Source organism: Nyctereutes procyonoides, unplaced genomic scaffold (genome assembly GCF_905146905.1).
Source record: "Nyctereutes procyonoides isolate TBG_1078 unplaced genomic scaffold, NYPRO_anot_genome, whole genome shotgun sequence".
Classification (NCBI taxonomy): Eukaryota; Metazoa; Chordata; class Mammalia; order Carnivora; family Canidae; genus Nyctereutes; species Nyctereutes procyonoides.
This window is the reverse complement of record NW_026575033.1, coordinates 18,054,662-18,080,173: the sequence shown is the minus strand read 5'-3', so window position 1 is coordinate 18,080,173 and position 25,512 is coordinate 18,054,662. Positions and strand designations below refer to the sequence as shown.

Genomic DNA, 25,512 nt, shown 5'->3' with positions numbered 1-25,512 from the left:
CTGTTACCACTGGTGAGTAAGCACTGAGATGCTGCAGGTAGATCCTGATGAGGGGCGGCAATATTTGGCCACCAGCATCAGAGAGGCACTGGGAGCACAGGTCCCATCCTGGAAGCCTGAAGGAGCTTAGGCTTCAGACCCAGAGCAGAAATAACTGGCATGCATGGCAGACTACGTGAATTCTTGGATTTTAGTGTAAATAAAAGTTACAAAACGAACCACAATCCCTTGACCATGTTAACACATTTATATTTACTTGGGCTTTATTTATATTAAACATGTGATATATTTCGAGAAAACAGTTGTAGTTAGGAAACACAAGTGGCAGCAAGAATTATTTTAGACACGGAGGGAAGACTGAATGCCTCCAAATTATTTGCATAATTGGCTTCTCAGGGATAAGTTTCAATAGCCAGCAAAAATGAAGTACCCTAGCAAATAAACAACAACACCAAAAAAACCTAGACCCTGTTAGTTTTTGCAGAATTCCCATGGGAAAATCACAAAGGCTATTAAGCTCTGAAAATAATTCCATCACACACAGATATGTCACTCAGTGGCTAGATAAACATAAATTTACTGAGTGTTTTGGAGGGCTTCTGGAGGAAGCAGGCACTTAATGCAATTATAAAACACACAACTCCTTGTACAGGCTGAAGTTTTCTTTTAGAGACAAATGGGCTTAAATAATACCTTGCCAAAAACTTGAATTGCTAAAACCACAGAAAGAGACCCAGCTTTGTCCTTGTAATGTGTATTTTTGTAATGTGCTCCATTTTGGGCCTTACAGAAATGATTTTTTATTCTTACCAATAATTGCTTTTCTAGATTTTTCAGTGATTTGTATTGCAACGCTCTTTATTACTAATGTTAGCTTTTAAAAACCCACATTTCTCTCTTTTCTTTCTTCTTTTCAAAGTCACAGTACTGATGATTTTTATGTGAAGGGACGATCCAAACATTGGGAAAATAAATATCTGTAGTAGAAATTCACTTAGAGTTTTCAAGGAATCGTGTGATCAGTGTAGGCAACATTTGGCTAATAGTGAAAGGAACACTGTGCATTTAATAATTACAATTGAAAACACTTCAATGCTGTTAACATTTTAATAGTTTTTTCATTTTGCCATTTATTTCATCACAAAGTATTCAATCATACAAAACAACTTCATATACGTGATCTCTAGCCTTTTATTTTTACTCAATTAAACCCTTAAAGGGATTGTGTGTGTGTGTGTCTTAAATGTCAGTGTTGAACCTACTGAGAGAAAATCAAAGCACAGATCGTCATTACATTATTCAATATGATGCTTTTGATCTTTTGAAGGGAGCTCTTCTTTCTATCATCCAAAAGCCTTAACATTTTATAAAGAAGGGACACTGCACAAATGCTAGGTTTACTTACTGGCTTTCAGATGAATAAGAATTACGTAGTGGAAATGGCAATGGTTTCAAAACTAAAAGGGAAGCGTTACTGGAAGAATGTAAATCTCAGAGGAAGAAAAAAACCTAGTCAATGAAAGAAAGGAACCAAGGAAGGAAGAAAGGAAGGGAGGAAAGTAGAGATGTCAGCTACAGCAGGGTTTGGTTTTGGTTTTGGTTTTTTCTTCTGGATGTTGTTTGTTAATAAAACAATACTGAAAAAAGAAGCATACACAAACAGATATAATGGAAAAGGTAATACATGTACTTGAAAGATAGGAAAGAAAGCAAAATTGTTTAAAAGTCTGTGAATTCAATATTCTGGTCTGTTTTCCCAACAAAATTAAAATTGGAGAGAGGCTCACATTAGTATAGTTTGTTTCATCAACTTTAGTTCAACAGAGAACCAGTTTTCTTTATTTAAAAGGTTTCTGTATGATCTTTCCAGTGAAAACTGTAGAAAAATATCATGCACTTCTATTTTAAAATCTTATTAAAATCAAAATAACTATCAAAGTTTAGTCTTTCATTCTCAACATCAAAGGATATGGCAACAAGAAGAAATAGTGAGGGAAACTTTGAACCTATGGATAATATTTTCTGAAAATTTTTATGTCACTACTAGGCAACACTGGAATCAATTCTAGGAAAACTCATTAAAGAAATGTAGTCATCTTTGAACTAATGTCAAAGAAAAATCCCACGATAGTGTGTTTATACAAATGACCACTCTGTTGACCTTCTTCAAAATCTCCATATGAACCCTTTCTGTTAAAACTGTATGTAGGGTCATCTTTTTCTAGAAATGAGATCTTTGGTTGTTTTTATACACACATGTGCCTGTGTGTGTGTGTGTGTGTGTGCGCGTGCGCACACCAGATAATAGTAGTATTTATAGTTCTCTGCCAAAGTGCTCATTTCTAAGCCATGGCAGTTGGTCTGATTGAACATTTAAGCCCTATTCATCATTTGCCCTACAGTTAGTAAAAACACCTGTTTTCTTCCTTTTGTTATTACTTTCATGCCTAGAAGAAATGAGTCTCAAAGAATCATAGTTCCCTTGTTTTTCAAATGAATACCATTATGTAAATTTCAATTTTGCAAAACACTTGAATCTTTAAAGATTTTTTTTTCTTTTTTCCTTTTAAAGGACTAACTTGGTCTCTAAGTCAAAAATAAATAGATATTTTCAAAATCGGAGCAGAAATCCCATTTCCAACTTTAAAAATCTAAATGTCATTAGATGTTTGCTCATCAATTCTGCTATTATTGTCACTTTACTGTTTCTCAATCTAGGACTATTTTAACCCTTAGCACTGATTTGTATGAGGAAAGTCTCTGTGATTTTCATACAAGTCTATTTCCATTTTTAAAGTCGACCCTGGGGTTGGTACCCTGGAAAAGACTTAGAGGTATGATGACTTAATAAAGAAGTTGTTTGAGGCTTACAGAACTAAATCCCTTCATATTGAGCCTAGAGTTGGTCCTTCATATAACAAATGCTATGCAGTAGCATGGTAGAGGAATTCTAGTTGACAGTGTGGATGCTCGCGGGAGAATGCACTTCAGGAGGCGTTGGGGATGTTAATGGACGGGAACAAGAATTGATGTGCCATATCCTATTCTTGGAATAAAGTGGGCCTGTCCTCCATTAAGAGGAAAAGAATATGCAGGGCTACCCACATCCCTGTAATGGATTCTCTCTGTGTAGATTTGTGAAGGGCAATTCCATGAAGTTACTGATCTGAAATATTTTGCATTACAACTATGATCAGAATGATCCATAGCATGTGGGGTTCTTTTAGATGAAAAACAGCAGACTCCACTGTCGGTGCTCTGGAGAGATTTTTAAGTTGTGGTTCACAAACATGCCTGACTTGTTCTTGGTCCAGGGGAAAACGCAATGCAAATCTTGATTCCTGTAGTCTAAAGGAAGAACTACATTTGATTATAACCTGCCCGAAGACCAGGGAGGCTGTCTTGGCTTCTGTTTAATCTCTCCAAGTGGCTAATCCTAGGTGAGCATTTAGTAAGTGTTAACAGAGAGAATGAATTGTAATAAATAAAACCATCATTACAACGTAATGATGTATTGTAATGCTTATAGTTCACATGCTAGGAGAGCTCCTAAGGCTTCATATATATTTTTGTGCTTGGGGTTTCCTATGCAGTACAATTTCAATTATATAGTTTAAATTAAGGTCAGAAGCTACTGAGTATCTAAGGAGTGATTATAGCTTACATCCTGTTGTCTATAGGAAGTTATTTTATGAAATTGTTTTGATAATACCAGCATAATTCTCTAAAAACAAAATACTGGAAAAAGGGTCTGTTTTATTGAACAATAAAGCATTTTTGCCTGATTCTCTTTTCCACTAGAAACGGTATTTTTATGATTAATGTATATAAAATCACACACTAAGTAAATAGATAGAAAGAAAATGATGCCGAAATCCAAGCATTTTATACTCAAGAAAGCTGTATCTGCCTATTTCCCACAGACCACAGACTCTTATCTGTTTTCAAGGGGAGGAAGGAAAGAGAGAAAGGAGAGAAAGGGAAGGAATAGGCAGAGAGGAAGAAACTTTTCGTTGTTAAGTAAAGATAGACAGGTCCTGTATTTTGTAAGCCCTGCAATTCATATATGGCAGTCTCATTAGAAAAACTAATTGTATTGTGATATCTGATATCAAACCAGTGTAGCCCAAAGGCTCAAAACAGACTTGTGGTGATGTTGCTTCAGTGATTAGTATATTCAGTGATAGAGCGGCTCACGATTGCACGAGAGTCAGACTCTAAAGCAGCCTACTGCTTCCCAGCTACTGAAGGAACACAAAGTCAACTGAGAGGACTTGCTCTACCAGTCTTAGTGAATTGAACCCAGTGCTAAGCTGTGAAAAGGCTTTTCGAAGCTTTTGAACGCTATTTGAAGCTGTTTTACTCATGCTCATTCCTATACAAGTTATGAGGTGACTAAAGTAGCTAAGCATCTACCAGAAGGCAAAGCAAAAGAAAAGGGGATAATTATGGAAGCATTCATGTTTATTCGACAAATGAACTCCTGGGCTATACAGTCCCTTTGGGGGACTTTTGAGTTATAGGTGGTATCTATAAATCCCCAATGGAAGGAGACTCTAGTCTACCATATTCTTTGAAAGACTTTGAATGTGAAGTGCAGAGCTGCCTAAAAGAAGAGAGGTATTAGATACTTCTCATCTGTCTCTCAGCACCAGTGTAGATTCCTTTTTTCAGTAAAGAGATGGATGGGGCTCACGGACACCAGATAAGATCCATCCCACGAGGATGTCCAGTGTGGCCAGGCTATGGAAGCAAGTGAAGAGATTCTAGGCAACACTGGAGGCTTAGTTAGCCCCTAGGTACAGTTCATTTTCTCCTGACTTTATTTTTGCTTGAAATACATTTACTAGCTTTTGGAAGATTGGTCATTGGACAACTAACATTTTCCTTCCCTTTCCAACTGAAATTTTTGCCATTTGGTGAGAGTACATTTTTTTTTTTCAGAAAGGCGATGGGAGCCTTGCCAAGCAAGCTCACTAAGCTTCTTGGTTTTTAACACTGTAAGCAGTGTTACACATTATATTTCCAGATACCGAGAGGGACCTTGCTGCACCAGCTCACTGAACTGGAGATGTCAGAGAATGCTGCTCTCCTCCCGGATCAAAGAAGATGGCATCTCCAAGGCCATCTCTGGAATGACAGTTGCAAAGATTCCCATTTTTAGACCAGATGTTGATTAGAAAGTTAATAAAATGTGGCCAATATAAGTTCTGGACATGGTTGTGTGATTATACCACTCTGAGGGTCAGCTTCATGTATCATCTGTCAGAATGTTCTTTTATTCAATAAAGTATGTAGAAGAGGCATTTGGTCAAACATATTATATTAATAAATACCACTTTCTCCCTCCACCACCCGTAATGAGATTTCTCATTATCATTTATGGGTTCAATACTGCAAATATCTAGGCTCAGTTCTTAGAGAACATTGTCTTATAAATGTGAATCTAACTCTATAGCATTTCTTCATCATCAAAACTCCACCAACCCTCTCACTTCCCACAAATGTTGAGCACCAATAAGGTATACTATATCATGCAAGAGCTTGACTACAGGAGAGTCTTTCTTTGACAATCTCTTCCAGCCTTAACATATTCTTTGGTTTAAAGTTAAATAAGCAAATAAAACAAGGAGGCTCTGACGAGGATGAAAAACAATTCAAATCCAAGCTAGTGAGTTACTTCCCCTCTATCTTTCCTTCCATTCCCTTCCATGTAGTATAGAAGCTGAATTATGGGTTGAGCCACCCCTGGTCATAATTCTATGCTGTTTTCGCCCATGAGAAAACTTGTCCTAATAAACGGTGTGTTTATTATTCTTGCAGACTACTCATTAATACCTTTCTAGGAAGAAACTGTTATACAATGAATAAACAATGTGGTAATTGCACCTTTAAGATTCATACTCATATAGCAACAATAGACTTATCTTAAACTTCTGAGAGAGTCTGCAGCACCTTTGAGTAGATTTGTCTCCACTGTGTAGAGAAAATGTCTAAAATGAGAAGTCCATTCCTGGCAGTCCATCTATGGTTCTGTGTCCCTGTGAATACATTGTTGCCACCTTCTGGGCCAGAGGAAAGCTGTGGTCTGTGGTCTGCATTTGTTTCTTTGATGCATGAAAGAGTAGACACAATTCAAATCCCAGGTTATTCATCAGTACAGTCAGGTCTTTTGAGTAGCTTCGAAATGGAAGTCCCCAGTTCTCTGCTGTTTCCAGAAGCATTTGGGTTTCTACTGTTTTTCTGAGGCACTTGGGGAAGAGGCTGAGTACCACCTGTGGTCATCAAACCTCTGAGCTGTCACAGTGGTGGCTCTGCGGAGGCATCATGGGCTTGCTGCTGCCTGAGCCCTTTACAGCATCCTTTCTCCTGGCGCCCTTCTTGCTCTTGCACATCATCACTGTGATGGCAGCAAGGCTGAGGGTTAGCAATCCCACCGCGATGCCACCAACGACTGTGACCAGGCTGAACTCAGAGCTGGGACGGTTGAGCTCCCGGGGGAGGACGCCATCAGGAGGAACTCGGCCTTGGGGGGTCAGCTTCCGGCTGCTGCGGTCCAGGGCAATGTGCTGGATGTTTGTTCCCCGGTTGTTCTCAGCACCTATTTGCCAGGCCAGTGGGGGTGGGCTCCTGATCTCCCTCTTCTTCCGGCCCTTGCTAGTTGCCCGGGGCTTCCCTGGTCTCACTAAGGAGTGGTGCTGGTGCTCAGTGCTTCTTTTGCCAATGCCTCGATTGGCGTTGTCTTTTGATCTTACTGTGTAGACCGTGTGTATGTACCATTCTCGGCCCAGAGCGACCTAGAAAATACAACTCTATTTGTTAGAAAATTAAGTATCATGCCAACCACATTCATGACTACTGCAAGAGAAACGAATGGCAGAGACCATAACATAATGTATTCAGTCTACAGAATTGATATACTTAATGTTTTTGCATGTGTAGTATGTGCAAGGCTTTGTGTAAAACACTCTGAAACATTTTACGTGGCTCTTGAGGAAGTGTGTGCCGGTAAATACTTGAAATCTGTGACTTGTAGCCATTGAATGTCAGCACTGTAAAGAACTTTAAATATCACTTGGTTTGGGGTACCTGGGTGGCTCAATGGTTGTCTGCCTTCAGCTCAGGTTGTGAGCTGGGATCAAGTCCCACAACGGGCTCCCCACAGGGAGCCTGCTTCTCCCTCTATGTCTCTGCCTCTCTCTCTGTGTCTCTCATAAATAAATGAACAAAATCATAAATAAATAAATAAACAAACAAACAAACATCACAGGGCTTAACTTATTTTTTTTTTTTAAAAAGGGTCTTTTTTTATTTTTTATTTTATTTTTTATTTATTTATGATAGTCACAGAGAGAGAGAGAGGCAGAGACACAGGCAGAGGGAGAAGCAGGCTCCATGCACTGGGAGCCCGACGTGGGATTCGATCCCGGGTCTCCAGGATCGCGCCCCGGGTCAAAGGCAGGCGCCAAACCGCTGCGCCACCCAGGGATCCCAAGGGCTTAACTTATGAATCTAAAAAATGGGTAAATAAGAATGTCTAGCGGTTAACTAACTTGCCAATATCACTCAACTAAGTTAGTGGTATCGCTTCTCGGCCTTTTGGTTAAGATCAAGTGAACTAAGTTAGTGGCAGAGGAAGGACTAGAACTCAAAACTCCTGACCCATGGACTCTCTCCCAGTACATCTGGCTGCATATTTACACGTAAGACCATAGAGGAGGTCAGTTTTTCTGCTTTTTCAGGGCCTGTGAAAAGAAGGGATTGTCTGATGGCTCTCTGAAGCCGTCAGGATTTACAAGGGGTCTAATGCATTCAGAGTTAACAGTGAAAACAATTTTCAAAAGTTATTCAAAATAAAAAATACACTTCCTTAAGATTCTTTCTGTAGTTTGAATAAAGATAAGATGTTTGGCAGCCATCCGCCTGCCTGGACAATTTTCAGTAAATTTCCTAAAAGGTGTACTTGCTTCCCCATTCACAATGGGAACACATCTCGGAATTTGTCTCATTTGCCCGCTCAGTCTTATGGTCACCTGTGTCTCTTTCTACTGTCTATTGCTGGGTTAGGATATTCTTAGTTTACAAAACCTTTGAAGGTGGGGATTTACGAGTTGTGCACACTGGTTTTTCTGAATCCAGCAGTTGATACAAGATCACTCTAAGATGATCATGACAAGTCAACAGGAAGGAACTTTTGGGAATAAGAAAAGCAGAGTTTCCAAACATCAGACTTAGATTTACATTCTGGGCTGAATAAGGGTTTTCACTACACATAGACTTAAAATAATGTACTAATGAAAATAATAACAGCTAGAGTTTAGAGAATGCTCACCCCACGCCTACTCTGGTATGGGGTGTGGTACCTACATTATCTTATTCGATGTTACTGTTACTTATGCAATACTACTATCACTACCATTTAGTATGAGACACTTGGATCATCTCAACATTAAGTAATTTGCGTGTGTTCACAGAGCTGTTTTAAGTGGCTTACTACTGGCCCACCTGAAAGAGTGGCATGGAGTCGACTTTAAATCCATCAGATCCAGGCTGATTCACTAAGAGAATAGCTTCAGGATCATCCATTGCTAGTTTGGCATTAAACAGGACATTTCCAAAACTGGTGGCTTGTGTCTCTGGTTGAGCTTTGTCCTTTAAGGAATAAGGAAAATGAGGAGTTCTGTAGATCATACCAACTTTTGCAAGTACAGAATGTTTTCTTTAGTTTTGTGCGAGTACAGATTACCTTAAAATGTCACCATTTACTTTCATTTGAAAAGACGCTATTGTTTTTGAGTATCAGACACATTTAACTTCGAGCATCTATCTTGTTCATTGTTTGGGTCAAAGCACTTACCACAATTTTAAATCTATATAAGAGTGAAGGAGAGTCGGCTAAGCAGCCATATTCTGCATTTGTGGGATTATATTTGGGAACATAGCCATCAGCTCCAGTGCACAAGAACACCTTCTCAATGCTGCAGTAAAAGGAGTCACCCAGATTCTGGACAGGATCTACCATGACACGACCATAGATTATATCACCTGAAACAGAGATGTGAAAATGTCACTTCTGTCCACGTGGCACTGCAAACAATTTGTGACAATAATGCCACTAGAGAGCACTTCCTTCTTTTCCTCCTCTGGCATCCAGTGTTGAAAGACCTTTAGGATCTCACTCACTCTCAGGCCTCAGATTCTGAGACCACTTTGGGGACCGGCCACAAGTGACTGAAGATTTATTGACCCTTGAATGCTCAGTCAGTAGTGGAAATAATCTCAAGGCTTGGCCTATAATTTAATATTCATGATTGTACTGTTGTTAAAGTCAGCTTCATATAAATAAATAATTTATGCAGAATGCAGACTAATAAAGTCTATAAAAAAGAAAAGATCGATAAAAAGCTGAGTTGGCTTTATTTGATTTTGAAAGAGAGCTTATGGAAATTCCCTAGTAGTCAATCATGTATTTCACAGCTATTACTGAACTCCCACTGTGTGTGTTAGGTGTTTTGCCAGGTGCCAGGAATGAGCCACTGAACCAGACAGATCTAACCCTTGCCCATGAGGCATTTACAGTCTCAAATATCTGTAGTATTTGCATCTATGCACCTTGAAAGAAGGGTCAAGAACAAAACCTATATTTGTTCTAAAAGTCACTTAAGTAAGGGAAATAGAGATTAACTTCCCCAGAAGAAAAACCATCCAGTCACATATATCCAATTTCAGTGGCCTTATGCCATCCTGGCCAAAGTGGTAAAGATCCAGTTATCTTCACAAAACCATCCCACCACGTTATAATTTCCCCTCTCAAACATGATCCCAATAAAGCAAAGAACAACAGATGCAGTGGCAAACAGCAGGTGTCGCATTTATGAAATGGATACCTTCTGTGAAGGCAACATCACTCTCTTGCCCAAATCCCATGGATCCGTCAGACAACCAGAGACTCTTCTTGGACAGGAGGTACATTTGGGTGTTCAAGCTAAACTCAGCCGCCACTGGATCACTGACCTAAAACCGAGTGTGAAAGTCATTTGAGATGTTGTCGATTGTTCTGGGGGTGCACACAGACATTATTCACAGACACACACATTCGATGACATGTAGAACACTGAAGACTGCACTGCAATTGTCACATTCAAAAAACAAAACTAATGTAGGGAATGGTAACATGGGCTTTGAAATTCTTGAGTAAGTAAAACTGGCGAGTTGAAAGTTTTTTACTCCGACTAAACAGCATTACTCCTGTTCTTTTCCATTGGTTTAACGGGGTTTGTAAGGGACTTGTACATGTCGGTCAGGCGAAAGCCAACACCTAAGATAAGTCCTTGGATACAAAGTGCCATCACATTTCTTTTAATCCATAATGGCAATTAGGCACCTTGAGATGGCATGAATGACAGGACATTTATTTCCTTGAAGATCAAGAACAAGACAAACAAGGTACAGAAGAACTCTGGGGAGAGTCCTCAAATCTCCAAGGTGGCAAACTCCAGAAGGAGACAAGATCATGGGAGAAAAAAAATAACCCTTGTGTCCTCTTCAACTACGGATTTTATATCCTGGACCAACAACAAAGGGCAGTTCTTTCCTGCTTCCTTCTTCTCTTGCTTCCTTCCTATCTGCTTTCCTTTTTTCTCAGCATGCAAGAAGTCAAGTCACTGTATGAATTTTATTTATTTTTTTACTAATAAAAGTAAGCCATGACCTCTTAAAGCAAGATTTGAGAAGTCACGGGAAGGTAACTCCAAGAGACGCACCTGCTGGAATCGTATGTCGAGGTCAAAGGTGATGGGCTCTCTGGGGCTGCAGGTGACTGGCAGGTGGTACTCCTGATGCGATGGAGCAGTGCAAGGTAGCAGTTTCACGGTGTAGGTCCCCGAGTAGTCACGTACCTTCAAGGAGAAGGGAGAACATTCATTTTTTACGTAAGGATCTGAGGTATGGTCAAAGGCAACAGAAAAGGAAAATTAAGTAAGAGCCTGAGTTACTTACTGCAAAGTCAGACACAAAGCTCCACTGCTGCACTGGCTGGTTATAGGTTGGTTCACTCCTGATGAGGCGCAAGGAGAAGGTCAGGCCCGGGTGATCAGCTGACATGATCACTGAGCTTGTAAAGGATGCTAGAAAATGCCAACAATAATAAGGTGTATAAAATAAATAAATATGGTAGAATGGTTGTAAGAGCGCATAAGAGTTTAGAGTTTTCCAAGTACCTTATCATATATTGTTTGCATTTATTCTTTTTTTTATTTTAAAGATTTTATTTATTTAATCATGAGAGACACAGAGAGAGAGAGAGAGAGAGGCAGAGACACAGGCAGAGGGAGAAGCAGGCTCCATGCAGGGAGCCCGACATGGGACTCGATCCCAGGTCTCCAGGATCACTCCCTGGGCCGAAGGCAGGCACTCAACCACTGAGCTACCCAGGCGTCCTGTTTGCATTTATTCTTAATACTAAGCCTTCAGAAACACAGTGTTGGTATAATTATCCTCATTTTGTTCCCAGAGAATATGAACTGAGGCTGATTATAGTGACTCTCCCAAGATCACACAGCTAGGATAGGATATGTGCCTTCTGATTCCTAATTCAGGGCTTTATCCACTCTATGATTCTGTCAAAAGGGAATTGTGTAGAAATGCTCAAAGAGTTCAGGGCTACTTTCCAGGGAGGCACAGCAGAGCCATAAAAGCTGACGTGAATGTATTTATTGTGTGCCAGAGCTATGAGTTGAGCTTTAGTCTCTCAGCCTCCACACAGCTGGGCAAACCCAATTTCTAAGCGGAATCTAACTTTAATTAGATTGCCTGCAACGGTGTCTAAATAAAGATTCAGTTTGCCAGAAAGGTAGGCATGTGGGAGGGACCTGTAAAGACCAAGAAATCCTTTTCCAAGGCTGTCAATTAGAATAAAGCAAAATGATTCTTGAGTCTGTATTTCTTGTCATTCAGTTTCAGAAAAATACAACAAAACCTCTTTCTCTTCTGATTTTTCAGCCCTATTCCCTCCTTTGTTTGGAGCTCGGAATCAGAAAAACGAAGGCCGTAGAAGACAGTGAGTGAACTATTTTTCCCCGTCCATCTTACAATAGTTGGCAAACGGGCAAAATATGCAAAACTAAGTTAGTGATATGGAGAGTCAAATAAAATATTTCTAATGAAATGTCCTTTATAGTCCAAAAAAAGCCTGGACATTGGACTTTAGTGACTGCCTCCTTACTGGTATTCAAAGCTCAGTGTGCCACAGTTAGTAAAATGACATAGCCAATCTTTATTGAAGATAATTAGTTCACATGTCTGAAATTGAAGTGTTGCAGGGAAGTGCCACTTCCAGCTCTATTATAAAGGTTTCTTACAGTGTCTAGAAAAGAGTTATGAACAGAGAAGTCCTTGCTGAACAAACAACCTAACTTCAACTTTTTATACAACAAAATTGAAATAGAGGAGGAGATTATGGTTGCTAATGCTCTTTATCCAAGGAAAACTCCACTTGAAACAAATGCAGTAGAGTTTTCTTTTAAATTTACTTTCATCATTTTGTATTTTCTCTCAAAGTCGACATCGATGACAATGGTTTTGTAGCTTCGGAAATGTAGCTGAGCAATCATCAAGCCCTCCTGTAGAGAAGTCACATTGACAGTTCATTTGAAATTAAAGGTTTCTTTTGTTGTCTTAAGATTTTATTTATTTATTCATGAGAGACACAGAGAGAGAGGCAGAGACACAAGCAGAGGGAGAAGCAGGCTCCATGCAAAGAGCCCGATGTGGGACTTGATCCCAGGACCCAGGGATCACGCCCTGAGCCAAAGGCAGATGCTCAACCACTGAGCCACCCAAGTACCCCGAAATGAAGGGTTTCAAAGCTCACTGGGAAGCATGTTGAAACACGCACACATGTGGATATGGAAAATCTGTGTCCTGTTGTATAGGGAGTGGCTCCTGGTGGACAGCAGGGCTTACCGGGATGAGACAGCACAAACAATCCATGGAACTGAGCCTCTGTCTTGAAGTTCACAACCAAGCGCCCCTCTTCACCAATGCGCATGCTCGTCGGGTAGAGAGAACCTACATGGGGATAGTGCATAAGAATGGAAATACTGGTAACCAGGGACTCCTTATGTGCAGGATTTCTTCCAAGTTTGACCTCAGATATGTCTCATCTTTAAGTGTTCTAGCCAAAGGGTGTTATCCGAAGAATTGTGAGTGAGAAGTGAAGCAGACGTGTTCTGTTTCTTTGTTTTGCTTTGCTTTCTAACAAGAAAAGGTGTCAAGAAGGGAGGCAAAATAGAATCAGGTAACATGAGTGACATCAATATGAAATATACAGATTGATTACAGGAGTCCAAGATTTTTTTTCCCCCTAAAAGCTTTAGTCTACATAAACGAAGCCAGAAATTGAGACACAGTAAAACTATCAAATTTTGAAGATTTGGGGACATGGAAGTGTGTCTCTGTTCTCCAGAAGTATTCCAAATTCTATAGGCTTAATAAAAACCCTGGAGCTTTCCCAAGACATCAGCAGTTTGACCAAAGTCAGTTCCAGATATAAGAAAGAAACATGAGCTCCTTATGTAGAACAGGAGAACCACAGCATGGATCCATGTTAAAGTTTCCTTAAATATATATTTTCTAAGGCAAGATAGGGAATTAAAACATTGAAATATAAAATAATCTGGAATAATCACCCAGGGTGATCATATTACCTTTCACATAGTTTCAGGGCAATTTTAATCTGTTTAATAGCAATTTTTTTGAGATTTTAGTTATTTAGTTGGAGAGAGAGAGAGAGAGAGAGCAAGCATGAGATAGCCTGAGCAAGGGAAAGGCAGAAGGAGAGGGAAAAGGAGAGGCAGACAACCACTGAGCAGGGAGCCCAATGCAGGGCTCAATCCCAGGACTACGAGTCATGATCTGAGCTGAAGGCAGATGCCTAACCAGCTGAGGTGTTTAGGTGCCCCTAAGACAGCAAATTTTGATGTAGTGTCACTAGTATTGTCTCTCTGGCTCCTAGAAAATAATGCAGACATGATGCTCAGATAGGCATGGAACCAGAACAGTAGCAGGTGCCTGAAAAGAAACTGCACTCATTCTACAGATAGATAATTAGCTTTATGTTTCTGGACTTTGAATTATAATTCTGACACAGAGATTGAAATGAATTTTGGCAGATGATGATGGGCTCAGCAGTTAGTTGTACTTACACCACTCTTCCAAGATATTCAGCTAAAATATCACAGAATAATAGAATTTTAAAATAAAAAAAATTAGAAGCCTGGCCTACCTTTGAGAAGAATCTGAGTGCCACAAAGGTTAAGCAGTATGTTTAAGATCACAAAGCTAGTTAGCTGTGCAAGCCAGAACTAGAATCCAGGATGTATCTCATTTTCAGAAACAAAATAGCACAAATTTTTCTCTTGGGTTCATTTCTTATTTTCAGTTGGGACTTCCTCTACACATTTTCTAGAATCTAGGAAACCCATAGACTGTGTTGTGTAATGCATAAATGATCAATCACCTTACAATGGACCATAAGGGCTAAATATCCATGAAATGTATACAGTATACTGCAGTCACATACTATGCGGAATTCGAGGCACTGATATGATTTTGCTTTTCCGTGGCAAAATGAAAAACAATCTTACCTATTGAATATAAAAATAAAATATATTAAAAGTCGCTTCTATTATTCTTAGCTACGGTAAAAAACAAAAAAAAACAAAACAAAAAAAAACAAAAAAAAAAACCCAAACCCTAAGTAATTGAGCTCGGATAGGAGGAGTAGTCCTCCAAATTACTAACCCACCTTGGAGTTCGGCTCCTGGGGGGCTGCCGATGCCGTCGTCCCACAGGATGGCAGTGTCATACACAAAAGTCAGGCGGAGCTCCGACCTCAGGTCAAAGTGCTGCCAGCCCCCTACCCCAACGGGGGAATGGAACACGTACGAAACATACAGAGGCACCCGAAGAGTCACATACGACTGCACCAGATTCAGGACCTAAAGCGATAAAACGGTATCGGTCAGCACGATTCGGGGCTAACTAGCTTTGCAGAAGCCTTTTCCTCCTTTCACTCAATGAGAGATTTTGGGTGGCCACTGAGGCAAGGAAGGGGCAGCATTTATACTCTTGGCCCCCGACAATCTTAGAGCAATGGACTAGTTGTTATCACACGGTCTTCCTCTGCAACACAGGATATGCGGTAGAAATCCTGAAAGTAAATTGCATTATTTGGGGTATATTATACCTATGCAGTCCTTTTTGTTTCATAACAGCTTTATTAAGATATAATCCACATACCGTATAATTCACCGATTAAAGTAGGCAGGACAACAGTATTTAATGTATTCGGCTTAGGCGGGGGGATGCAAATTCCACCCACAATCAATCTTAGAGGACACTTTCATCACCTCCAAAGGGAATCCCAAACCTATTAGGAGTCACTTCTTCATTCCCTCCTCCTCCTCCTGGACCCTGGCAGCCACTAGCCTCTTTTCTGTCTCTTTGTATTTGTCAGTTCTGGACATTCCATTTACATGAGTCCTACAATTTGTAGTCTTTTGTGACGGGCTTTTTTTTAAACTTCTGTTTTCTTTTTTTTTTAATATATTTTTTTAATTTTTATTTATTTATGATAGTCACAGAGAGAGAGAGAGAGAGAGAGAGAGGCAGAGACACAGGCAGAGGGAGAAGCAGGCTCCATGCACCGGGAGCCCGACGTGGGATTCGATCCCGGGTCTCCAGGATCGCGCCCTGGGCCAAAGGCAGGCGCTAAACCGCTGGGCCACCCAGGGATCCCTAAACTTCTGTTTTCAAGGTGCATCCATGCTGCTGCACATTTCAATACTTTTATTTCTGAATAGCATTCCTTTGCATGCATATGCTGCACATATTTATCTGTTCATTCGTTGATGGACAGTTGGATTATTTCCTGTTTTGAGCTGTTATGTAATAACACTGCTATAAGGCACTTTTAAATTATTATATAAAGGAAGACAGGAGAGATTTAGAAGCAGACATGTTTAGTAATGACATGTAATACTTCATATGTCCCCAAAATAATTAGTTGAAATGAAGTGTCTTGTTCTGAATTTTATACTTTCCCTTTTCAGGTATTTAGCAGGTGAGTTAGAAGTAGTGGAGGATAAACTAATATTTATTTATTGAGCCTCTAAGTTCACAATAAAAGCTATTTAATATTTTTAATTTTGATATTTTTATTCTCCCCCATAATTATATTTATATGTATGGGTGGATGCCTGGAAGGTTGGATGGCTGGGGGATGGATCGATGGGTGGATGGACAGAAGGATAAATGATGCACAGAAAAGCAGAGAGAGGAAAATTAGAGTTCAAAGAAGTAAAACAAATTTCCCATAGAATTCTTTAAGTCTCCTGAACGGCTCTGCCAGTATTAGAACCCAGCCTCTGGCCTGTGTTTTTCTATTCTGTCACACCTCATCACATTCCAAACAAAGCTGAGGGCAGTCCTAGATCACCTAACCAACCTTATCATACTTAATTCTCAAAATAGCTGGGCAAATATAGCTATCTTCTTCTACACAAGAGGTGATCATACCCTTTAGACGTTCCAGCTGGGCTTTCTGATACCATTCTTCTTCTTCTTCTTCTTTTTTTTTTTTATGATAGTCACAGAGAGAGAGAGAGAGAGAGAGGAGGGAGAAGCAGGCTCCATGCACTGGGAGCCCGACGTGGGATTCGATCCCAGGTCTCCAGGATCGCGCCCTGGGCCAAAGGCAGGCCCTAAACCGCTGCGCCACCCAGGGATCCCCTCTGATACCATTCTAATTCTATTTCCACACTGAGCTGGTAAAAGAGATCACATACATGTGTTAGTGAATAATATAAACCATGATAACAATTTATCGGTTTGTCAGAGAGTAAAAAATAAACTCGTTAAATTACAAAAAAATGATGACCTGAATTGCCAACAAAAATGCAGAGAAAGAAAACATCATCTGGGACACCTGGGTGGCTCAGTGATTGAGCGTCTGCCTCTGGCTCAGGACATGATCCCAGGGTCCTGGGATTGAGTCCCGCATCGGGCTCCCCGCAGGGAGCCTGCTTCTCCCTCTGCCTGTGTCTCTGCCTCTCTCACTGTGTCTCTCATGAATAAATAAGTAAAATCTTTTTAAAAAAGAGAAAAACCTTCATCCAAGCAAATTATTTGACTCTTAGCTGTGTAGCAGCCAGCACTCCCCATCATCCTCTAATCCAGCCAGTAGAAGAGGGGCTTAGCAACCAAAGTACTTTGAGATATTTATTAGTTAACAGTCAATATTACTGCATTCAGTGAGAACTTGATCTTGTAGCGCAATTTTAACACTCAGTGTAAAGAAGAGTGATTAAGTCAATGTATATCCCACTGGAAATTAATGTTTCATCCTATGATTTTAATAAACCATCATCTTTAAAAAATTAGGCTTTAGGAATGAGTTTCCAATTAAACTTTCTAGTATAATTTTTGCCAACATTATACTTTATCAAATGTTGCTGAGTGTGCTCTTTTGGAGAAAACTATAAATACTCACTTCCTATGAATAATTTACATGGCGCAAAGCTCCCTGACCAATTTTTATTTTCTTTCATTTGATTCTTGTGATAACCTGGAGTTTGACCATCTCTGGACATGGAATCAGCATCTTGTTGTATTTTCTTCTTCACCATGGCCAGGCCTTCTTTGTTTGGAATTTTTGTCTAGAGTAATTGGTGCCAATGGAACAACGTCAATTATCTAGATCCCCTACCTGCTCATTCTTGTAAAATTGAAGAATGCAATGCCGTCAATCTAACTTCTGGACATCATCTTAATGAGGACTTAGTTTTCTTTCACCCTGCATCACAGGGATTTTTAAAGTATTTGTCTATACTAAAATAGATGTTAAATCTGGTATACTGCTCTCAAAGCAACTGTGACATGACAAAGGAGTTTACATGTCCTTACAGATGCTTGAAGTTTCTTCAACAAAACCAAATGATACTTCAAATTCCATATTTAAAGGAAAAGTAGTGATGCCTGGCTGGCTCAGTGGTTGAGTGTCTGCTTTCAGCTCAGGGTGTGATCCCAGGTCCGGGGATTGAGTCTTATATCACGCTTCACGCAGGGAGCCTGCTTCACCCTCTGCCTCTGTCTCTGTCTCTGCCTCTCTCTCCATATATCTCATGAACAAGTAAATAAAATCTTTACAAAAATAAGTAAAGGAAAAGTATAAGATACAAATTTTCTGGAAAAGGTCACTGACATAAATTTCTAGTACTGCTGCTGCTGCTGGCTAATAATGGGCAGCCAGTATATATTTGGAGAGTATTGCCAGTTGAAGAGACCGAAGAAATTCTGCTGGGCTGTGTCAGGTGGGGAGGACATGAGAAGAAAAGGAAGGAAAATAAATATGCTAAATTAGAAATTATACATAGAATGTCACCTAAGGCGGGCACTCGTGTTGAGTTAAATCACACTAGATTGAATTCTTCACTCATTCGGGCATCCAGTTTAAGCTACCCAAATTACATACTTCAGCTTTATTGAAGTAGGCAGTATATATACACACTGTTTCTTACAGAAATTGGCAGTATATACATGTACTAGTAAAAACTATCTATATTTACTTTGCTCCTCTGTAACTTTCATTCGAGCAAGGTTGTATTCTACATGTGTTGAACTTCAGCCTGTGAAGAAGTCAATTGGCTTGCCCAAGATTATTCAGTACAATCAGTGTTAACACCAATTATCTAGACCAGCATTACTCAACAAAAATACAATGTGAACCACACGTGTAATTTAAAATTTTCTGGTAGCCAGACTTCAAAAAGTAAAGAGAAACATGTGAAAACTGATTTTAAGAATAGTTTACTTAATCCAATATGTTAAACATATTACATTTTAATACGCAATCAATATAAAATAATTTTTGAGATTTTTTTTGCTACTCTTTGAAATCCAGTATGTATTTTACATGAACAACACAGCTCAATTTTGAATGCTCTGTAGCCACACATGGCTAGTGATCACCATATTGGGCAGCACTGATTATACTCTTCTAACCAAGGTCTTTTATTAGACCATGCAGGTTGAAAACAATGATTATTTTAAAATACTTTGTAATCCAATATCTACCCACCTTTATGTGGGATATGTGGCTTGTGCTCACTTCAAAGATTGCAAATTGAACTAGAGCTGTTAGAGTATTATCTGAGGGCTACCAGTGGTGTGGATTTCCCACTGGTTGAAATTTCTTTCTGTTGTTCCTTTTGTTTCCAGAAATGTATCTATGTCATCAAGATGGTGGTGTTTGTGAATGTGTAAAGATGCTCATAAATCTCAACAGCTTGCAGTAAAACATGTCCTTAGCCAAGGGATTAGCAGTACTAGGAGTCTACACATCAAGGAACACTTGGAAGAAAGAAATTATCTAAATGACCAACAACAGAAGAATGGCTAAATAAGTTACGATGACCCACAAGGTAAAATATTATGTAGCCATCAAAAGTCATGTATCTAAAGAATTTTCCTTGTCATAAGAAAATGCTCACAATGTTAAGTTAAAAAGCAGTATACTTGAACTAGGGGTGGTGGAAGGGGAGGAGGGCGGGGGGTGGGGGTGAATGGGTGACGGGCACGGAGGGGGACACTTGACGGGATGAGCACTGGGTGTTATTCTGTATGTTGGTAAATTGAACACCAATAAAAATTAATTTATTAAAAAAAAGCAGTATACAAGATGGTACAAATAACATTACACTGCTACTATTAAAAATGTGTATGTACATTGGAAAGCATTAGAAAATCTGTCTGTGCACAGTGATAATGGAATAATGTTTGTTTTTACTTTTGTTTTTAGTTCCCCAGCTTTCCGTGATGCTGTCACTACTCTCACTTAAAAAACAAAGAAACTACATTATTAAAAAAATAATTTACAAAGTTGACAAACTGAGAAGCAACATGCTCCAGGAAAGTCACACATTCTGGATTCTTCTTGCTATTTCTTGTAAAGTGATTTAGAGTGACGTACATGTGAAAAACACTAAATTCAAGGACTAAGCATAAAATAATGGGATGGAAAAAGATGACTTCTAAAGCATATCCTTGCCCCAAAGTACCATGTTTCTAAGTCAAACACACAGTAACAAGGAAGAAAAATGATTCCTCAAACCAAATAACTAGGAAAAAACACATTTACTTTTCCAAAATCATTCCTTCTCCTAAGTAAACTACAAGTTGATGTTTCAAGTGCACTTCCTTGGGGTTGCATTTCTGTAGCTTACTAATGTTCCTTGAATGATGTTATCAGTGTTTATGTAAGATTCTGACCTCACAACACCAATAGCCAGGATCCTGAAAAGCGAAATGAACTGAGGGCTTTCACTTGTAAAATAAGTTGTTTTCTTTTCTTTTTTTTTTTTAAGATTTTATTTATGAGACACACACACACACACACACAGAGAGAGAGAGAGAGAGAGAGAGAGAGAGAGAGAGAGACAGGCAGAGGGAGAAGCAGGCTCCATGCAGGAAGCCCGATGTGGGACTCGATCCCGGGACTCCAGGATCACCCCCTGGGCTGAAGGCGGCGCTAAACCGTTGAGCCACCCGGGCTGCCCAAGAAGTTGTTTTCAAGAGAAATATCACCACCAAAAATATCCAATGGTTTTAAAAACTTAGTTTAACTTTAATAACTATTTTGCATCACAAGTGCTTTTTATTGTACACCAAAACAATTTAAGTTTTTATTTACAAAACACTGTTTTGTCACACACAACATACAGTGGAGCAGTACTATTTATTATTTATCTGTAGTTTTCTTGCTATCTGCTTCTATACGTTAAAATCATTAAAGATGATTTTAGCATTGAAGATCATTAGAAAAGTCTGCATTTCTTTTTCTTGGCAAGTAAAATTCTTAACTTTTATAAGAATGGGGATTGACTCTTAAAATTCTATGTAGTATGGTCCCTGGCATAGAGTAGGTGTTCAGTTCCTTTTTCTTTAATGAACGAATGCATAATGATTAAGGTGGGAAAAGCAGAAACAGTTTTAATATCAGCTAAAGCTAGCTCTAGTCAAACTGCATAAAACTTAATAAAACTTCATTTGTTATTTAGAGGTCACTATCTTGGATATTTCAAGAGATTCCTTCAGCTTGGCAATTCTTTCTTAGAAGTTAAATAATCTGAATGTGAGAGGTTAGGGAAGGTAGAGAATCTTTTAGAGAGTGTTAGAAACCGCTTTTCAATCACAAAAAGAAATGCAGGGGCTTGCCAGTGTTTGTAGCGGTAGCTTTAGCCACTAAGAATGCACAAAGAAAAAAAGTCAGATGTCATATTGTTCCTGGGGGAAGCAATTGCCAGTTAGTAAAATTTGTTTGTATAGTGACTGTGTTGATCTAAGGTGCCAAGTCTAGAAAAGGGCTAGAAGAGACAAAGCCACATCTATTAAAATACTTGGCTGGGGCTGTCTGCACTTGGCAGAGGACAAACAGACCTGGGGCAGCACTGTCTTCCTTCAGGATCTGTTGTCCAGCAGTGACCAACACACCCATGAAGCTGCTATGAAGCACATTTAGCTCATATTGATGGTTTATCTTTACTTTTCCCCATTTTCCCATCCTAAAGTTGGAAACGTAAAAGTTTGCAAAACTCTTATGAAACCCTAAAGCAGAATCTTTTCACCAAGTGTTTAGTTTGTTTTCCTTCAGATGTAGCCTCATAAAATGTGTTTTCATTTCTATCTGATCTGCTGGTACTCAGGTGATGCTGGAAACCACTGTTGGTAAGGCACCGACTTGTATAATTTTATCAGCAAGGGTGTAGATGTAATCTGGCATGTGTTTTCATGACCCCTGTAGGGTAGCATTATGGTCCCAAGGATAGACAGAGAAGTTCATTTGCCTTTCTTGCAATTGTATCTGTGACCGCATCCATTCCTCACACACACCCAATAAAATGACATTTAATTCACTTAATTAAATGTCCAGACAAGAATCATGATGTAACTTGGTTAAAAGCACAGGCTTACAAGCAAAGTGAGTTTGGGCACATTATTTGAATTCTCTTTGCTTCAGCCTCCTCATCTCTAAAAAGGGGGAAAATTCATAGTTATTTCATAATGTTGCGAGGACAGAATTTGTGGAAATATGCGAAGTATTTAGAAGAATGTGGGTACATGGTACACATTAAATAATTGTTAGCTATTACTATTATAATCATTGTTGTTATTGTTAGTACAATGATTAGGTATTTTCTCTTCTCCTGTAGAACCTAAAACTAATGGGGAACATCAGGGAAATATCTGAAAGAAGTATATTTTTTCCAATTTTAATTATTTTCTTCCTCCTCACCTATATTTAAGCAATGTGTGTGTTGGGGAGAGGTGGAGATTTAGGAGCATATCAACAGCTAGGAGAGAAGTAGAGTTTAAGCCCAAGGAACAAAGTGGGGGGAAAGGAGATGACCATCTCTGAGCTCTACTCTAGAGCGAGCAACATGTCTTACTAGATTATATTAATGTTTAGTTTACACTGAGGCTTTTAACGTTTTATAACAAGATTCTGAAATTTTGGGATGCCTGGGTGGCTCAACGGTTGAGTGTCTGTCTTTGATTCAGATGATCCTGGGATCCTGGATTGAATCCCGCATCGGACTCCCTTTGGGGAGCCAGCTTGTCCCTCTGTCTGTGTCTCCGCCTCTCTCTCTCTGTCTCTCATGAATAAATAAATAAATAAATAAATAAATAAATAAATAAATAAATCCTGAAATTTCAATGATTTACATTGAACCTGGTCATCTATTTATGTTGATCATCATGGTGATGCTATTAAATTTATTTTCAACAATGCAAAAGCAAAAAAAAAAGAAAAATCCTTTCAGAAGAAACTCCTGTAACCATCAGGCCAGCTTAAGAAGGTAACACAAACTAGTTAAGAAGTGGATGGGATAATTCTTCTATTCTTAGTGTTAGGTAACACAAGCCTTTCAAGTAGGTAAATCTTAACCGAAAAACCTGCAGTTGCTAGTTTTCACCTAATGGAGCAGAACCACTGGCAGCTCAACTATAGAAGCAGGGCAGTGACTTTCCCAGCTGGCAGTGGTAATGGGAAGGAAAAATACGAGTTAAACAATTAAAGAGAGGAACAATATTTGGCAAATACACAAGTGGCAAAGTTCAGTCAGTTTAGCTGAGCATTTTATGGTAAGATTTAGTCAGAAAGATAAACGCATCAGAGGGAATGGGTTTGTATTCAAAATGCCCTTCAGATCCTGGGGACGTTGGCAGATGTAACAGGACAGGACTTGAGCTGGCAAGTGCAGGGTTCTCATTAGAGAGGGCTATCTGGGTTGCAGATAGGAAAAATCAAAATGTGCTGGCATTTTGTGAGATGATGGAAAACATTCTTGAGGGTGAAAACAGACTATAGAGGAGATATGACCCACAGAAGAGCCCCACGGTAGAAAGTGATTGTTAACAAAGAGCTAGAACTAAAATGTAATCCTACCACCAAATCCAATTTTGTTTATGTGGTAGATCCTGTGACTTACACAAGATCCTGAGAGAAGAGCAACCAGAAAGAAAACAGGGATGATTTAAAAATGGATTGAAGGGGCACCTGGGTGGCTCAGTCAGTTAGTGTTTCAATTCGTGATTTTGGCTCAGGTCATGATCTCAGGGTCATGAGATCGAGCCCCATGTCTGCTCAGTGCTGGCTATGGAGTCTGCTTCAGATTCTCTCTCTCCCTCTCCTCCTGCCCCCCCACCTCACCCTGCTCCCACTGCTCACGCTTTCTCTTTCTCTAAAAAAAATACAAAATACAAATACAAATGGATTAAAAACAAGCTCTGTGAGTAACAGTTAAAGGAACCAGAGATATTTGACCTACAAAGAAAAAGGCTGAGGTAGATTCATTATTATGAATCTATTTTTATTCTGGGGGCAGGGCTTTTTTTTTTTTGCATGTCTTTCTGGTGGCAAAGATCCACTGGGGAAGAGGGACCGAAGAGGTAACACAAACAAGAGCTTATGTAATTTGCCTGAGGACGCAAAACTAAAAAAAACATCAGAGCAAATCCAAATTTTGGTCTGCATTTGCTGGGTTCTAATACCCAAACCCTTTCCACTATTCCACCCTGTGTTCCTATTGGTGTTTGGGGATTTTCACTAATCCATGCAAATCTCTAAATATTTTACTGCTTTCAGAGGAGATGGAGATAATGTCTTGGAGTCCAATAGTCTCCAGACATAATGACTGGCTGCCCATTCCACATCAACACTAGCTGAACGTGTCAGGTTTCATAGCTCTGCCATGGGGCTAAACTGATACTCCATTACTATCTCCATTTCTCACACTACTACTTGTTTTATGCTTTAACAACACAAGGATATAGCACGGACAAAATTGGCCTCACTGGGGTTAAATCTTGAAAGACTTAGTACAGGGCAGCTCCAGTGGCGCAGCGGTTTAGCACCGCCTGCAGCCCAGGGTGTGATCCTGGAGACCCAGGATCAAGTCCCACGTCGGGCTCCCTGCATGGAGCCTGCTTCTCCCTCCACCTGTGTCTCTGCCTTTCTCTCTTTCTTGCTGTGTCTCTCATGAATAAATAAATAAAATCTTTTTTTTTTTAAAGAAAGACTTAATACATCCTGGGTACCATTCAAAAATGTAATGTGTACGTTGACTCACATAAGCTCTTTTGTTTAGTCCAGAGTCATGTTTAGGACAGAGTCATGGCTTTTGGTTTGAACAGTCATCATACTTTTGAGCCACACCCAACGTATTTCAGATTCTCTATCATAACTGCTAATGGAGACCTTGCTTCCTTATCATGTTGACAACAATTCTGTTGATGATGATGGGGGTGGGGATTGTGTGTGCATGTGTGTGTGTGTTGTGTATGTTATGTGGAAATGTTTGTGTAGTATGAAGAGGAGTCAGTAACTGTAGTGGAGAAATAACAATAAGCTTTCAATAAAAATACTTTTGACTATGGTAGTGATGGAGAAATGAAGCAGACTGGGAGGGAAAGGGAAGGAAACAAGGGAAGAATAAAGAGGATAAAAGGAGAGAAATATGGCAGAAGAAGAAGAAAAGGAGGGAGAAAAATTGGATTGGCCCTAAGGATTGTAAATCCTCACTTTAGATGGTTTAGGACACATCATAGACATGTGTGTGTGTGTGTGTATACATACATATATATATATATATATATATATGAAATGATAATGTATACTTTGAAACAAAATCAGTATTTGGATTTTTATATCAGAGTAGACTTGGAGTTTATGGCAACAATTATACAGTGACCTTTTGATACAAAGATAATGTTATAAGCCCATTTGCTAAAAAAATGTGTCAAAAATTTAGACAGCTTGGTTCAGAAATAGACATGAATTTTCACACCACCCATGCGAGTTCCCACTCCTACTTAATGATCTACGCCACCAAGATGAAAGACTGGAGTTGGGATTTAGTCCTCATCTGTATACCTGAACAAAACCAACTGGTT

At 39.4% G+C, this 25,512-nt stretch overlaps 1 protein-coding gene across 1 annotated transcript in view; it reads right to left on the bottom strand.

The window, feature by feature from the left end:
* Window positions 1-228: 228 nt before the first annotated feature.
* Window positions 229-25,512, bottom strand: part of FREM2 (FRAS1 related extracellular matrix 2) — a 165,789-nt gene continuing 140,505 nt past the window's right edge. Inside the window, exons 17-24 of the mRNA XM_055317329.1 lie at window positions 14,807-14,999; window positions 12,964-13,068; window positions 10,999-11,126; window positions 10,764-10,898; window positions 9,888-10,014; window positions 8,858-9,045; window positions 8,506-8,652; window positions 229-6,797 (exon numbers count right to left, since the gene is read on the bottom strand). Of these exons, the coding sequence (XP_055173304.1) occupies window positions 6,285-6,797; window positions 8,506-8,652; window positions 8,858-9,045; window positions 9,888-10,014; window positions 10,764-10,898; window positions 10,999-11,126; window positions 12,964-13,068; window positions 14,807-14,999 (1,536 nt within the window). The 3' untranslated portion in view covers window positions 229-6,284. The remainder of the gene's footprint in view (window positions 6,798-8,505; window positions 8,653-8,857; window positions 9,046-9,887; window positions 10,015-10,763; window positions 10,899-10,998; window positions 11,127-12,963; window positions 13,069-14,806; window positions 15,000-25,512) is intronic.